Consider the following 18,154-nt stretch of genomic DNA (forward strand, 5'->3'; position numbering starts at 1 on the left):
TGGTACGTCAGGTCATATTTATTTCAGTGTCCAATGTTGGTACATCAGGTCATCTTTATTTCAGTATCCCATGGTGGTACATCAGGTCATTTTTATTTCAGTATCCAATGTTGGTACATCAGGTCATCTTTATTTCAGTATCCAATGTTGGTCCCTCAGGTCATCTTTATTTCAGTGTCCCATGTTGGTCCCTCAGGTCATCTTTATTTCAGTGTCCCATGTTGGTTCATCAGCTCATCTTTATTTCAGAGTCCCATGTTGGTACATCAGGTCATCTTTATTTCAGTGTCCCATGTTGGTACATCAGGTCATCTTTATTTCAGTATCCAATGTTGGTACATCGGGTCATCTTTATTTCAGTATCCAATGTTGGTTCATCAGCTCCTCTTTATTTCAGTATACAATCTTGGTACATCAGGTCATCTTTATTTTAGTATCTAATGTTGGTACATCAGGTCATCTTTATTTCAGTATCCCATGTTAGTACATCAGGTCATTTTTATTTCAGTATCCAATGTTGGTACATCGGGTCATCTTTATTTCAGTATCCAATGTTGGTTCATCAGCTCATCTTTATTTCAGTATCCCATGTTGGTACATCAGGTCATCTTTATTTCAGTATCCAATGTTGGTACATCAGGTCATCTTTATTTCAGTGTTCCATGTTGGTACATCATGTCATCTTTATTTCAGTATCCCATGTTGGTACATCAGGTCATTTTTATTTCAGTATACAATGTTGGTACTTCAGGTCATCTTTATTTCAGTATCCCATGTTGGTACATCAGGTCATCTTTATTTCAGTATCCCATGTTGGTACATCAGGCCATCTTTATTTCAGTGTCCCATGTTGGTACATCAGGTCATCTTTATTTCAGTATCCCTTGTTGGTACATCAGGTCATCTTTATTTCAGTATCCCATGTTGGTACATCAGGTCATCTTTATTTCAGTGTCCCATGTTGGTACATCAGGTCATTTTTATTTCAGTATACAATGTTGGTACTTCAGGTCATCTTTATTTCAGTATCCCATGTTGGTACATCAGGTCATCTTTATTTCAGTATCCAATGTTGGTACATCAGGTCATCTTTATTTCAGTATCCAATGTTGGTACATCAGGTCATCTTTATTTCAGTATCCAATGTTGGTTCATCAGCTCATCTTTATTTCAGTGTCCCATGTTGGTACATCAGGTCATCTTTATTTCAGTATCCCATGTTGGTACATCAGGCCATCTTTATTTCAGTGTCCCATGTTGGTACATCAGGTCATCTTTATTTCAGCATCCCTTGTTGGTACATCAGGTCATCTTTATTTCAGTATCCCATGTTGGTACATCAAGTCATCTTTATTTCAGTGTCCCATGTTGGTAGATTATATCACCTTTATTTCAGTATCCAATGTTGGTACATCAGGTCATCTTTATTTCAGTGTCCCATGTTGGTACATCAGGTCATCTTTATTTCAGTATCCCATGTTGGTACATCAGGTGTCATATTTATTTCAGTGTCCCATGTTGGTACATCAGGTCATTTTTATTTCAGTAAAGAATGTTGGTACTTCAGGTCATCTTTATTTCAGTATCCCATGTTGGTACATCAGGTCATCTTTATTTCAGTGTCCCATGTTGGTATGTCAGGTCATCTTTATTTCAGTGTCCAATGTTGGTACATCAGGTCATCTTTATTTCAGTGTCCCATGTTGGTTCCTCAGGTCATCTTTATTTCAGTGTCCCATGTTGGTACATCAGGTCATCTTTATTTCAGTATATAATGTTGGTACATCAGGTCATCTTTATTTCAGTATCCAATGTTGGTTCATCAGGTCATCTTTATTTCAGTGTCCCATGTTGGTACATCATGTCATCTTTATTTCAGTGTCCCATGTTGGTACATCAGGTCATCTTTATTTCAGTGTCCAATGTTGGTACATCAGGTCATCTTTATTTCAGTGTACAATGTTAGTACATCAGGTCATCTTTATTTCAGTGTCCCGTGTTGGTACATCAGGTCATCTTTATTTCAGTGTCCCGTGTTGGTACATCAGGTCATCTTTATTTCAGTGTCCCATGTTGGTACATCAGGTCATCTTTTTTTCAGTATCCAATGTTGGTACATCAGTTCACATTTATTTCAGTGTCCCATGTTGGTACATCAGGTCATCTTTATTTCAGTGTCCCATGTTGGTACATCAGGTCATCTTTATTTCAGTGTCCCATGTTGGTACATCAGGTCATCTTTATTTCAGTGTCCCATGTTGGTACATCAGGTCATCTTTATTTCAGTATCCCATGTTGGTACATCAGGTCATCTTAAAGTCAGTATCCCATGTTGGTACATCTGATCATATTTATTTCAGTATTCCCTTGTTGGTACATCAGGTCATCTTTATTTCAGTATCGAATGTTGGTACATCAGGTCATCTTTATGTCAGTATCCCATGTTGGTACATCAGGTCATCTTTATGTCAGTATCCCATGTTGGTACATCTGATCATCTTTATTTCAGCATTCCTTTGTTGGTACATCAGGTCATCTTTATTTCAGTGTCCCATGTTGGTACATCAGGTCATCTTTATTTCAGTGTCCCATGTTGGTACATCAGGTCATCTTTATGTCAGTATCCAATGCTGGTACATAATGTCATCTTTATTTCAGTGTCCCATGTTGGTACATCAGGTCATCTTTATTTCAGTGTCCAATGTTAGTACATCAGGTCATCTTTATTTCAGTGTCCAATGTTAGTACATCAGGTCATCTTTATTTCAGTGTCCCATGTTGGTACATCAGGTCATCTTTATTTCAGTATCTAATGTTAGTACATCAGGTCATCTTTATTTCAGTGTCCCGTGTTGGTACATCAGGTCATCTTTATTTCAGTGTCCCATATTGGTACATCAGGTCATCTTTATTTCAGTGTTCCATGTTGGTGCATCAGGTCATCTTTATTTCAGTGTCCCATGTTGGTACATCAGGTCATTTTTATTTCAGTGTCCAATGTTAGTACATCAGGTCATCTTTATTTCAGTATCTAATGTTAGTACATCAGGTTATCTTTATTTCAGTGTCTAATGTTAGTACATCAGGTTATCTTTATTTCAGTGTCCCGTGTTGGTACATCAGGTCATCTTTATTTCAGTGTCCCATATTGGTACATCAGGTCATCTTTATTTCAGTGTTCCATGTTGGTGCATCAGGTCATCTTTATTTCAGTATCTAATGTTAGTACATCAGGTCATCTTTATTTCAGTATCTAATGTTAGTACATCAGGTTATCTTTATTTCTGTATACAATGTTGGTACATCATGTCATCTTTATTTCAGTGTCCCATGTTGGTACATCAGGTCATCTTTATTTCAGTATCCACTGTTGGTACATCATGTCATCTTTATTTCAGTATCTAATGTTAGTACATCAGGTTATCTTTATTTCTGTATACAATGTTGGTACATCAGGTTATCTTTATTTCTGTATACAATGTTGGTACATCAGGTCAACCTTATTTCAGTATCCCGTGCATCCCGTGTGAAAAGTGCATGCGTTCATGTTGCTTTCGTGATCCTTTGTATACATTTCATTTTTTCGTTTGTACCCTCGTTTACAAGTGTTGCTTTGAATACTCCTTCTTAACTCAGTTCCATTTTTGCCCTTTTTCTGTCCCTCCTTCATGTTCACGTTGTTCCGTTACATTTGTTTCTAATGTCCCGATGTTTCTCTGTGCTTCCTGATTTCCGGAGTTGTTTCTTTTGATGTGTTTGCTCCGTATTGTTCCGTTTCTAATTTCTTTCTCCTATTTTCACCTTATATCACCAGTCAGTTTTACTGCTTTTTTCGCTTACGTTGCAACTCTGTCTTTGCTTTATCTTATATATGGCATATCTCGATATCAGGCATCACATGACTCTTGCTGAGAACGCCCAACCACCTGCAGCAAAATCTCGATTTACATATTCTTTTTTACCTCTCTTCGTTGAGGTAAATTAATTTTGTTTGACACTAACTCTGCTCATGTATGCGGTTTAACTCTCAAACTACATAATACTCCTATGAGTATATCAATTAACCAGTTGCTCCTAAGTTTAAGTGATCAGATTAAATCACTGGATTGGTCAAAATCTAATGTCGCCTTTATTTCAAAACCTTTGTGTGTACTCTTTAAATTGAGAAGGTGGAAGGAGACTCACGGGTGATATTTATTTTTCTTGAAATTTTTGAAGTTTTACCACAAATCATTTTATCGGGATTATATAATTTTGTTTAAATGTGATTACCCTGATAATCTTTTGATCAACTATAATATAAGCTATGTGATCATTCTTTTCAGAGTGAGATTGAAGAACTTAACAAAAGATTGCAAGCGGTGTCAACCACAGGTTTTACTGCTACACAAAAGGCTGATTATGCCATCCTCTCGGACACATTAACAGCATATCTAGAGGGACACCAATGGGCATTGTAAGTATAAACATAAACATGATGTGGTACATTGTCAGACATGTTTTATCATTCTTTTATGTTACAGAACGTTACTGTACTCGCGGCAATTCAAGTAATTGTGTTGTTTAACAGGTGAATATCACCACGATCGAATATATTTATCAAAATTAAATTAAAATGTTGAAATTAAAATGATGACTTTGAGTTCATTTCCATGAGCTATATTTTTGCCACCGACGGTCGTGTAAATATCACACGAAACTTGATATAACTCGTAGGTATATGCCGAATATAACACAGACCGAATTTGGCAGCTCAACGATTTTCCATACCCCTTACGGTGATTTATGCAAATGGTAGTTGGCACGGTGTAAGATGAACACAGTTTTGCACATAATATATATAAACTGAATCATGTCACTAGAAATATCGCGAGACAAGTGATGATAACGTTTACTCCAAACTACTGTAGTTAGTCTATAATTATAGGAGTTGATCTGGGCTTGTACTCTGTCCGTCCGCTACTCTTACTTCCAGAAGTCACGCAACATACTTATTTGTTACATTAGCAGTTCCTTCCGCCAATAAATTTGCGTCGCCTTTTAGGATGGTCTTTTATTTTGGTTTTTTCCATACAATTCCTCATAATGTATTTCATTTTTAAATGATCTGTTTTACTCTATGCAAGGTTAATGCTATACAATTAAAAGGAGTAACTGAGATTGGCATTTTTTTTTTATTTAGGTACAGTTCTATCAACCCGTTAAATTTCTTAGGAGGGATACATATCTACTTCCCGGAGTCAATGGCATCGACCAGTACAAGAGGTGACTTTGAGAATTACATCGTACGACTACAAGGAATCCCAAATCTGGTACGTAAATCTCCCTTGTTCGTCATTACATCGTACGACTATTGGGAATCCCCAATCTGGCACGTAAGTGTTCGTCAAATATAGATGATAAGATTTTTTTTTCGGATATCTATTTGTGTCAGAAAAAAATATGTTATTCAGATCTAAAAGTGAAACTGAATTTTGTACTAATGGTTTTAAATCTAGAGAAATAGATATTACTATTGAAACACTATTGTTAATTTGTTAATGATCATCTGGTTGATTCGTTGTTTGTCATGTTTACCACTTACGCTAAATACCAAAATATTGAATCATGTTATAAAAATGTAAACACAACTTCTCTTAGACTAGGAGGGGAATGAATAGTAGTAAAACATGTTTGATGCTTGATGAAATGCCTAGTGGCTTCATTGTCATCACCGTTGTTCTAATTTTGAGAATATATCTGGATTTGACCAAGATTTACATGCCAGGTGATGGCGATAAAGCCGAGGATGCTTACCTTTCCAGAACACCTGGTATCGAGTACTTTCCAATGGTCTCCTTATAGATCTTGATTTTTTATTTTCATATTGAGCCCAAGTTTCATCGATTGTTTGCTAAGATTATGATTTTGGTATTCTGTACATTAATATGTTGTTATGGAGATACATTCATAATTTATCTCTCTATGTCTACTTTCAATTTATTTCAGATCCAAGAGGTTATTGATACCATGGCAAAATCAATTGAACTGAACAGGACGCTACACCGACATTCCATTGTATGTGTTTTTAATTCATATTATCCAGACCAGTATATTTTATATTACCGAGGTTAATTGTGAAGAATTCGTTACAATAATTGTTTTTATTATCATGCCACTGTTTATAAAGGGTAGTACAAAAGCAATCAAAGATATAAAAAAAACTTGTTAAGGTATATTTGGTGTCAAAGCAGAGTTTAAATGAGCCAAAACACTCATAACTCTCCATGCGCGAAATGAATTGAGGCAGTCCCGTTACTTGTCGTAGAACGCATGAGACAAACCTTCAATTAGCACTACAATAGTTTAGCAGAAGGCGCAATAATCAGATGACTCCGAAAACATATATTACAGTATAAACGTGTTTATAGAAAACGTATGATTTTGAAATCGTCTCACCAGTCCGACACTGTACAACTGTTGTCATAATACTGACTCGCATATAAGTGCGCCTAATTGCAGGAGCCAGTACCAGATCAAATCGCACGGATTCTTGTCAACGTAACAGAAGACTCATACTTCTATCGCCCTTTCAAAGGGAAGCTTAACGATACGGAATACATCTCAGCCGAGGATAAGTATGTATGGCTTATTTTGACAAAGCAAGTTCTTGATTTCAGCAAATTAGATTGAGTATGGCTTATTTTGACAAAGTAAGTTCTTGATTTCAGCAAATTAGATTGAGTATGGCTTATTTTGACAAAGCAAGTTCTTGATTTCAGCAAATTAGATTGAGTATGGCTTATTTTGGCAAAGCAAGTTCTTGATTTCAGCAAATTAGGTTGAGTACATGTATATTCCGCACAAGATAGGATTTTAGATGATGCTTTTTTAATATTGCAAAAAATCTGCTGGTGATCATCCACCTTAATATACAATAAAAAACATTTCTGTGTATAGCAGCTTACGTGTTATTAATAATATTTCGTTTACATTTCAAAATCGACGAGAAGTGCATAGCTTGCTCACTTCTTATTAAAAAAACCAAAAAACAAACAAAAAACAAAAAACGCTAAGATGCAGTCACCTTTCAGTTTCGGGATGCTAGAGTTAGGCGGTCTAATTTTAGTTGACCGGATGGGGATGGTTATTGATGCTTATTTGTCTGGAAAATCCCATTCAAACATTTGTTCCTGAAGTATCAAGAACGCGTACACTCTATAAATATTGGTTTTGTGTAAAATAAAAATAGATTATGTTTACCCCAAAATGTGTCTACAGGAGTGAACTGTTTGATATCATAGTACATTGTAATACACTAAAGAAGTAATGTAGACAGCTTATTGGACCGTTACCATTTTCAGACTGGACTTACAAGCGAGAGCTTCTTCTGCTGTCCAGTCGGTCATTCACGCCTATAGTGATCTAAAGGATTATTTTGAAAATGTAAGATATGAATCATTATGAGATTGATAAAAAAACATACTCAAGGATTAATTCCTAATCAAAATGTTTATCGTCTTTTCAATAACATTTCTGCAGAGTGGTAAATGAAAATTAACACTAATTTACTTCCAAATAGACAGGTTATGAACATTATGATTTTTGTCTGTTTTATTGGACGCCCTGCATGGTCATGTTGTATTGTTATCATCAGGTCTACATGGCACACACCAGACCCGGTACAGGAGTCAACACTCTAGCCAACGGGGAGGAATTCTATAGGGCCTGTCTTAAGTGGCATCTGTCGGTGGACATGTCACCAGAGGAAGTCCATAATCTGGGCCTGCAGGAGGTCGAGAGGATCTACCAAAACATGTTAAAGGTGTGTGCTTCTGTATGTTGTATATATGATGACTTTTAAGTTCAGAAATTCAACGTTTATGTGTCAAAATTAAAATGCTATTTAACAAGCTGGCAAAATAGAAAGTACAATTGGTATTTTCCTTATCATTTCAATTGTCATTATTATTTCTAGAAGTACATGTATTTAGTTCACACCGTTCATCATGTTCTCCGTGAGGTTATAATCGAAACACTGAGCGTATTTTAGGTAAGAGGCAGCACATAATTCATCAAAATATTTATTGGAAATAAATACTTATTGTAATGGGAAACCAGAAATCCCCCAAATGCCCCCACAGTCGTACCATTATGATCGGCATCCCTCAATATCCCCATGTACCAAATTTCATTGAAATCGAACAATTTAAATTTCGATCAATCAGAAGCCTCCGTATGGTTGCTATGGCAACGAAACACATTCAGATGCTTTGCAGTCCCCTAATATCACTTACAAACCAAATTTTATCAAAATCAGACAATATCTCAATTTGGACCAATCACAGGCAAGGAAATGGCGGCTATTTTGGTAAAATGTAGAAGTGAGGTTACGGGAGTGACCGGTGTCCCATGATGTACCTACATGTACTTACCAAATTTCATCAAAATTGGAAAATATGTAAATTTGGACCAATCAGAGGCCAGGAAATGGTGGCCATTTTGTGAAAATATGAAAGTGTGGTTATGAGAGTGACCGGTGTCCCATGATGTACATACATACCAAATTTCATCAAAATCGGACAATATGTAAATTTGGACCAATCATAGGCCAGGAAATGGTGGCCATTTTGTTAAAATATAAAAGTGAGGTTACGAGAATGACCGGTGTCCCATGATGTACATGTACATAGATACCAAATTTCATCAAAATCGGACAATATGTAAATTTGGACCAATCATAGGTCAGGAAATGGTGGCCATTTTGTTAAAGAAGAAGAAGAAACCGAGCACAACACATTTAATAATGATTCGTTCCCTTCTGTTAATCTTTTAACAGCTAACGGAAGTTTACTTTATCTGTTTTAAAAAAAAACAGGTGATGAAAAGACAGCAGTTCGACGGAACCGTTAAGGAATACTTCGCCGCTCTGAATAACGACTCTAGATTCGTATGGGATGATGCGGTAAATATATTGCATGAAATTCCTAATTGTAATTCATTCAATATGTAACAGAACCTTTTATTAGACAATACAAATAAACGTTACACCGTGCACATAATTCCCATTTGACAGATATAAGTCCGTATGATAATTGTTATATACAACAGTGACCCCGTTTGTCTACGGAACGTCATACAAAGACGTAATGAAAATGCACGCTCCTATCTTATTATCTGTATAAGGAAATTTACGTTTTCAATAAATAATAACTAGTAATAAATAGTAATGATTCGGTAAGCAAAAAGAATGATACTTTTGTAACTCAAAGAGTAATCGTCTTTATACTGTAAGCTTTATTACATTAGTAATTTCAAACAGTATTGTCAGAGTAAGAGCATTATCAAAATACCATTTGTCCTTCGTTTAATGCGTGATCTTCAATTCATATCATTTTTTACAGGACCGAATTATCAAGGAGTATGAACACATTATCCACGAGAGGATTGCCCCAAAACTGCCGCTATACTTCAAGGATATTCCAGATATACCTATTGTGTAAGTTGAGGACAATAGTCTTGAAATAATACACGTGATCGTGTAGGTTAAACTTTGTTTTTGCACAGAAAAACTGACCTGAAAAATGTAACGGTGTGTCTACGAAAATCATATGTGTTGTCATGTTACATATCTAGGGTAAAGAGGATGTCACATGACGGTCCAGGAGGATCATACGGTTCTGCTACAGAGGAAAATCCTGGGGTCTTCTACGTTAACTTGTTCCGGCCAAGAGAAAAGTAAGAATCCTCCATATACACAGACAAAAAAACGAAATCGCAATTATAACTCAAACGATTTCGAAAAATGAACAAAAATATACAAAAGTATGTGGTTAATAAGACAAGGTGTTAAATAAGGCAATAACAGCCGAACCTTTAGACATAGCAAGTATACAACACACCATATCTCACACGGAAATATAATTTTCCATAATACAGTTAGAGTGTCCCTACGACTTTATTTGGTAGTCAGGCTCCTAGACATCTGACTAGCAGTTTTAATAATTAATTGCAATTTGAATAATTGTCATTTTATGTTTCCTATATCTGCGTCTTAGCCCTACGTACGACTTCATGAACCTGGCTTTACACGAGGCAAGCCCCGGGCACCATCTGCAGGTACGAAACGTTAAATCTTTATTCTGCATAATAACTCATCGAAACTATTAAAATCCTTTTTTAAGTTTTGTAATTAGTAAAACATGTATTTTGACATAAAGTAACTATAAATCTAAATCTGTATTCTAAACATTGCGGTTTCTTTTATGAAACACATCAACGCATGTTCTCAGTTCTGTAGTTACGATAACCTATCTGAGTGTAGACGCCAGACATACATATATATATAATGAATGTAGAGTTCACATGTGTGCTACACTGGGGAAATTACAGCTTAAACACGATAGTATAATTGTATTTATGTGCAACATAAAGGAATTTATACTTTCTGTTTTTTGTTCATTATATTATTGCCCCGGAATTTCAATTTCCGGATTTGTCGTCTAATCCTTGCCGTACTTTAGTTCGGCCGTCAAAAGGATCACGTGACTTCTTTGTTTATGTTCACTGGCGGAGACAAAATTTTTCAACTTTCCCTCCTCCACCCCATCTTACCTCCTATGAATTATGTTCTAAAGCATGCTTGTGGCGTTTTTTAAGTATTATTTTTACCCAACCTTTTATGCAAATAATTTTTTGATATTGTTGTTGATTTATCTAATGGCATTTAATAAATGCTCAATTTTCGACAATATTGGTTTTTGCGTTTTTTGTTAGCATAAAACATAGCAGAGTTCACATGTGTGCTACACTGGGGAAATTACAGCTTAAACACGATAGTATAAGTATAATGAATGTTGAATTGTTACACTGACGATACAGAACCACTTATTCTTACGACCAGTTTATTATTGATTTTCAGCATATCGTTGGTCTTAAAGCTGAGTTGCCTGACTTCCGCAGTCAACCAGAATATTCCTATTATGATGTTCCCTTCTATTTCCCTTTTTATACTGCTTATGTTGAGGTAAGATATACATTTTTTTTTAATTGAAAATGTTCGAGAACTCAATGTATCATTCACGTATTTATAATCAAGGGACATATAGTAGTATCTGGTTTTACCGAAATATTTTAGTTGTTTTGATATATCATTGATGTTTAGGAAGATACGCCGATACAAGCGATATTCCGACCTTAATCATGTAAGTTTTCCAGGGAGCTTGCATTCAAAATGGTTAAACATTTCAGAAAAATAGGTGGTTTATACTCCAAAATGGACCCCCCCCCCCCCCCCCCCCAAAAAAGAAAAAAATAAATAACAAAAAAACAACAAAAACAAAAACAAAAAACCGCCATGGTTAAACTCATTCCCTTCAATTTGGTAAATGCTAGTAATCTTTCGTAAGAGAATCGTGAGAATAATAAAAAAAAAAATGTTTGCGGGTATTTACCTCCACTAACTATGACTGACGGAGATACAATGTAAATATTTTCATGTACATTCGATATAATCAAATCAATTTGTTGCTATTGTCATGAGGAGTGACTTCCCTTTGTATGACATATAACACTTTCACCTTACGAATTATACTTGTCATTTAATATTCCAACAGGTGATTTATAATAAGTCAAAGCTAACTTCTAATAATCTTTCATACATGAATCACACGAGAAATTTGAATGTTTAGTTTCCTTCAATGTGTTGTCCAGCTATTTAATTGCTACTTATGAAGCTTCATTCAGAATGTTTGAGATTAATAGTTTTGCTTTAAACAGCCTAATGTAAGTCTTTCCCATTGAAATGTTTAGAACACACTGTTTCCAAACGACGCGCTACACAGAAATGATTATTGATATTACTTGCTTTCCATCTCTATTTTTATTTTTTAATATCTTTGTTGTTGATGTTGTTTTTGTTAGTTACCGTTTTGTATTGCTCTCAATTCACGCGTGTTTAAACTTTATACTTAAGGATTATGGTTCATCTTACGAATGACCTTGGTGTAAAGCGTTATGTGTGCCTCTTTTGATTATTTAGATTTAATCATTTTGCGCAAGTTTACATGTTGATACAGGGATGGGCCTTGTATGCCGAATATCTCGGTGAGGAGATGGGACTTTATAAAGACGACTATGAGTTGTAAGTTATATAATTTGTGAATATTAATATGCATCAGATACAACTGAGATGTTGTCAGATACGATATAAATATAAAAGCTGAAACTTACCATATTATGTACCATATAGTGTCACCAAAATAATAGGAAGGTCACCTGCCAGTATACTGCTCCGCGTATTATATTTCTCCCAAAGCTAAATAAACCTCTTACTTCATTATTGGTAAAGTAGCAACATCCATTAGTATATTTGTGTATATACATGTATATATATATGTTTTTATTTGTTGTAAAATAAAGTATGTAAATATTTTCATAGTCGACAAGCGACACAAAATTGGACTTGAAAAGAATTTGAAATATGATTACCAGGAAGAATATACCTGTATAACAATTAAATAGTGTGTAAGATGTGACCAGATCTAAAGTGTGATACACAATATTATCATATTCCAAAGGCACGTTATCTTCGTCGTTTATAGTGCAGGTGTTAAATTACCTATTACCCTTGACATACAGGATGGGTCGGTATAGTGGTGAAATGTTACGAGCCTGTCGTTTGGTGGTGGATACGGGCCTCCATCACTTCAAGTAAGTCAAAACTAATTTGAAACATTAATTGGTAGTTACATATCAATTGCAACATTCGAAGACAAAGCCATGGAGGAACAACCACTGACACTTTCTGCATATTCAAATTATCATACTGTCAACGTGGAAATTTACGCGAGGGGGAAATTCACGCTAATTACGCGGACTCCTTTTGATCGCGAAAATTTCCCCTACGCGTATCATTTTGATATCAATTTGCGTAATCTCGAAATACAAACGAATATGGATCGATCGCGAAAATTACTCCAACGCGTATAGTTTACATATCGGAATTGCGAAATGAACCCCCCTCGAAAATAACCACGTTTACTGTACATCATTTTCCATATGCGTATATCCAAATCAGGCATCATATAAATCATATGCGCTTGTCGATGAAATATTTATATTTCTTTATAAAATTCATATTAAAAGACAAATGAGAACATAGACCAGTCGTTCATATAGTTTATAAAAAATGCATTACACGACATAGTTATTTACGCTTCATCAACTAAACAGCTCTGAGATAAGTCGGAAAAGACATATAAAGGAAAACGAATTCATGTACAAATATTTCGCCGTGTTTTATTTAAAACTCAAGTATATAAAAAATTAGGTGATTAGAATGCATAATTGTAAAAAAATACTATCATAGCAATGTTATTATGAAGCTATATATTCGGAGTATATTGCTGTTTTTTCTTTAAGCGAAATGTTATCATCATATAATTAAATCTTTTAAACGTATCGGAAGACGAATGTAAGCTCATAGTTATGTTAAAGTGTACACGTAACATCTACAATTTAAAGCTGCTGTAAATGACAACGATGGTAACCACAATTATATATATTTTGAAAAAGGTCCTTTCAGAAAAGACAGCTGGCGTGGTATCAACAAAACCCAGGCCGTGGTCGTAGTAGGCGATAAGGAACTATATTTGACAATTTCGTTGTTGGCAAAACTCCCTTTCCGTTATATGCTATTCGATTTTTTGTCTTAGTATAGTTGACACTAACGACGCAGAAAAAAAACTTTAGAAAAGAAGTGTCTCGAAATCGACAACCGTTTGTACTGTAGTGAACTGTGAGGTTGGTTGGGGACTCGCTGATTTACATTGCGGATATTATAGTTAGGCAATGAACAATATAAACACGTCTTTCCTGTTCCAAATCATTCTGTATTCTTTCAATTATAATCTTTTATTAAAAGATATTACAAAAGGGGGAATAACTCCGATACATCCTGGGGTTTTATTATCTCCCTTAGACTGTAATGTGTAACCTCATCACACCAATATAACTACACAGTACACGTGTACACGTTAGTATAGGAAAATCACACTATCCGGAAAACACCGGTATCTTAATTATATTCGGAAATGAGCAAACGCCGTATCGCAGATATTTATTTGTGTCTTACAATAATAATTTTAGTGTAAATGGCTATTTATCGAATTTATGCAAGTTTGTATTAGCTATCACTTTAGGTCAGGGACTTGACCTTGGGGGTATCATCGATGCATAATTGATAAGCTGCAATTTCCATTCGGCAGAAAACTGTTATCAATATCTCATAAATAACTCGGTGTCAATGTTAATTGAGTACCATATTTATACAGGAATATCGTAGACCCCATAACTTTAACAGTACATGTAACATGTTATCTTTGGGAAAAATCAGATGGGTTAATATGTTATTTATCTTTTTAGAGGCAACGACTGTACACAGATCTTTCTGAGTCAGAAAATATATCACCGTAATTGTGTCTATTAATAGTGGGTATATAAAACTGCAGATAAAATTAATTCATGTCAAGAAACATTGATATATTCTGCAGTGTGCTGAGTTAACCAGATTCCCACATATGTTATAATATATATGTCGTTACATTATATCCTGTATAATCATGAAGATATGGATCTGTTTTACAGTTGGGAACAACAAAGAGCTATTGAGTACATGTTAAATTACACCGCCTTTTCAACTGAAGCAATAACTATAGAGGTTAACCGGTACATCACCTGGCCCGGACAGGCATGTGGATACAAGGTCGGAGAGATTCGCATACGAGAGCTGCGAACCAAGGCGGAAACGGAACTAGGTATGTGAAACCAATTTCGTAATTCATTCATTATCAAATAATCTAGGTAGCTACGTAGTTACCCTCTGATATACGAATACCACACAGTATGTTCGTACTCAATATGTGCGATGATTAGTGACATAACGGAAAGTTATATCCCTTGAATAAAAGAAGTTTGTCTTGTTTTTGCAAACATAACTTTTGTACTGATATCTTTTTCAGAAGATAGAGACCGATCTTTAATGAATCCTAAATATTTTTTAATGTCCACTTCCTTTAATTTTCTGCTCCTTCGATAACATTTCCTCTATCTCAATATCTCATTTGCCTGCCATTAAGCATTGATTTGCATTTGTTGGAATAACATTGCAGCAATTATTTTCAACTCTAACACTTATTGGTGGTCAAGGTCATTTTGGAGTATATTTACAGACGAGGATACGTATTGTAACTTAATACCAGCTATTTCCTTCCTGGTCTGTACATATATATAATGGAAATATGTTTATGTGTTATACCTAGGTTCTTTGTTCGACATCCGTGACTTCCACTCAGTAATTCTGACGAATGGTGCTATGCCACTAAATGTATTGGAAACGACCGTCAATGATTGGATCGCGAAAACAAAGTACACCGGTCAAACAACATCAGCCGCCGCCTTCGTTCTACCAAGGGAGATCATCCAAATTTTTGGTTTACTCACTTTTGTTGTATTACGAATTATATTCGTTTAAAATGGTGATAACGTTAAGAGGGAAATGTCACCAGATTGTGATTAAGCTCAGACATGTTAATATTAAATCTTCACCATTGTTTCGTGTGATTAAGCTCAGAAATATTTGTATTAAATCTATACCAATTTTTTTCGAAGTTATTTATAAAGATATCTTTTGTATTTTCACTTAATCGTTGTAAAATTTTGTCAAAATAAGAGGAATACAAAATCAAAGTTAATATTGAAAAATGTTTAAAAAAAAATAGAGTCTATTTCTGTTTCAGTCCAACCAAACAAGTTGGATTGGTGTGATTTATGCACTACTCCGGCATGTAGGCATGAATGTTTGAGTCACGGGCGGGATTGTCATATGAGATCATTATAGAAATAATTGGACAGAATGATATAAATCACTGCCTTGTCTGTATTGTATGCACTGCACATATGTTATCAGACATTTGTATGTCGCTGTGATTAGGCAACACTTGTTAAAGCATTGAGTGGGATTTTCGGCAATCTCACACCTTGTATTTTTATCTAATCTCCGAGTCAGGGAACGATTGTATATATTCCCTCGTACACCGTACAATCGGTATTTCAATAGAACATCAAAACAATATGTGTACGATATACTTTTGAGAAGAAAACCGGTCTGGTGATATTTATATCCATTATTATTTTTTGTCTTGTAAATAATTATTCTTGTTTTAAATTCTATATCTTTATATCTAATTAGGAACACAAGAAATATATTTTCGTCGTAATCAGTTGGCGGGATTGCTGGGAAATATATATATGTTCATCAGGTTTTTTGATATGTTAACATGCTAACGTCTTCAAACGGCGGCCAAGACTTCGCCACCAAAAGAAAGGCACGCTGCATAGTAATTTCCGAAGATATAAACATCAGATATGTCACATAAAGAAGTGGCTTTATTGATAACTGTGAGTCACAATTTGCATTTACATCATCATGATGCAAGATGATAGCATGCGGTTGAATTTTCTCAGTTCAAAACCCGTTGATTTCATAATTTTGCTCTAATTACTCTTTGATTAAACAACTGAAGTTTCTTTAAAGACTTTGCATCGCTTATCTAACTCATTATTCATTTAGTTTGATTTGTACATAATTACCTTAGCTGTAGGTAGAACATTAAACAATACAAAACTAACCTGTACCAATACGTTTTCAAACGGTATTTATGCAAAGGTACTCAATTATTACAATCAGTGTCTGTGTACAGTCATTGTCTTTGAAAATATTAGTCAGATGTAAACAGAAACTGTTCTTATAATACATTGTGCAAATTTCCAAATAATGTCCATAAATGTAGGTATGGATAAGCCAAAAGGCAAATGTGAATTATTAAACAACAACAACAACAACAAAAACTAAAAAATATTTAAACATACCGACATGAAAAGGACACCATAATTTCTTAAGTCATGTCAATTGCGTTAAAACAAAATATAGATAAACACGGCGATCATTGTGAAGCGGAAAACATAACCCAGGCGTCCCGGAAGCGTACGTGTTTCGACGACGACACCAGAAAACACTTTCGTGCTTGTCTGGCTAGCCTCAAATTTGAACATGTGCAACTAAGGAACATAACATATACATGTAGATGGAATTTGAAAATCGGTGGAATTGCTTTCTGAAAAATATCGACAAACTTGATCTTTACTGCTATTACCGAAGCTGGATAAAAACATGTTTCATTTTGTGAAAACCTGATGATCAATACGGTCCGATAGCAACTCAATCTGATTAAAATCAAATCTTTATCTGCGCTCCCGTTCCGTAAATAACACTACGCTTGACAAGTGTAGTTTACGGAACTTGAAAGCGGGGTGTAGTTTACGTACGGGAGTGCAGATAAAAACATGATTTTAATCAGATGGATAACAACTTAATGTCAACTTTAACTCAGATATTTGAGGGTTTTGACCGTCTGGTTAGTAAACAAATTGCACACACTATTTACTCATGTTATAGTGGCCATACACGAAGATGCTCTAAAATCATCATTTGTCTTTTGGACCTTAGATTAAGTAGCTCTTGGCATCGATATAGCAACCTAATTACCAGCGAAGCAGAACGAATATTGAAATATATCGATCCCGAAACTTTTATTTTTAAAAATGTGGATTTCTTAATATATGTATATAATAACGCACAAAAGCCAACGGAAGGCAATTTCTGACTCACGCCTTGAGAGTACCTCGATCTATCAAGTGTGTATGGTCACTTCTATAAGGCCTCCTTGTAGTAATGAAATAGTTGGAATTGAAAGCAGCTTGGCCCGCAGGGACACCTTAGCAATAGCATAACGACTTTCTATATCATCACAGTTTTGGGAGAACAATTATGTAATCGTGTGATACATAAAATTTAACACATACCTGTATAGAAATATCATTAAAAGTGCCTAATTATACCTTAAAATATCTTGTCTTTGTTCTATTTTTGCAATATAAAAAACATTGTTACAACTGAAGTAATATTACGATACCAAATTACAAATGGACAGGTGTAACTTCAGTATATAGTGGGGAAATATTGACGAGAACATAACTTCATAACTTGTTAATTTTATTGAAAAGATAATCACAAAATAGGTTCCAGCTATAAGCTGATTTAAAGAATTACTGTCGC

General features: G+C 35.0%; 1 protein-coding gene across 1 annotated transcript in view; it reads left to right on the top strand.

Annotated features, from left to right (window-relative positions):
* The window catches only part of LOC117342028, a 31,121-nt gene extending 13,190 nt beyond the window's left edge, over positions 1–17,931 (top strand). Inside the window, exons 3-17 of the mRNA XM_033903990.1 lie at positions 4,326–4,456; positions 5,183–5,312; positions 5,989–6,057; positions 6,502–6,617; positions 7,344–7,425; positions 7,637–7,804; positions 8,858–8,944; positions 9,384–9,478; positions 9,616–9,717; positions 10,038–10,098; positions 10,901–11,005; positions 12,057–12,121; positions 12,619–12,690; positions 14,626–14,795; positions 15,300–17,931. Coding sequence (XP_033759881.1) covers positions 4,326–4,456; positions 5,183–5,312; positions 5,989–6,057; positions 6,502–6,617; positions 7,344–7,425; positions 7,637–7,804; positions 8,858–8,944; positions 9,384–9,478; positions 9,616–9,717; positions 10,038–10,098; positions 10,901–11,005; positions 12,057–12,121; positions 12,619–12,690; positions 14,626–14,795; positions 15,300–15,511 — 1,665 coding nt within the window. The 3' untranslated portion in view covers positions 15,512–17,931. The remainder of the gene's footprint in view (positions 1–4,325; positions 4,457–5,182; positions 5,313–5,988; positions 6,058–6,501; positions 6,618–7,343; positions 7,426–7,636; positions 7,805–8,857; positions 8,945–9,383; positions 9,479–9,615; positions 9,718–10,037; positions 10,099–10,900; positions 11,006–12,056; positions 12,122–12,618; positions 12,691–14,625; positions 14,796–15,299) is intronic.
* Positions 17,932–18,154: the final 223 nt, after the last annotated feature.

Source organism: Pecten maximus, chromosome 14 (genome assembly GCF_902652985.1).
Source record: "Pecten maximus chromosome 14, xPecMax1.1, whole genome shotgun sequence".
In the NCBI taxonomy this organism is placed as follows: domain Eukaryota; kingdom Metazoa; phylum Mollusca; class Bivalvia; order Pectinida; family Pectinidae; genus Pecten; species Pecten maximus.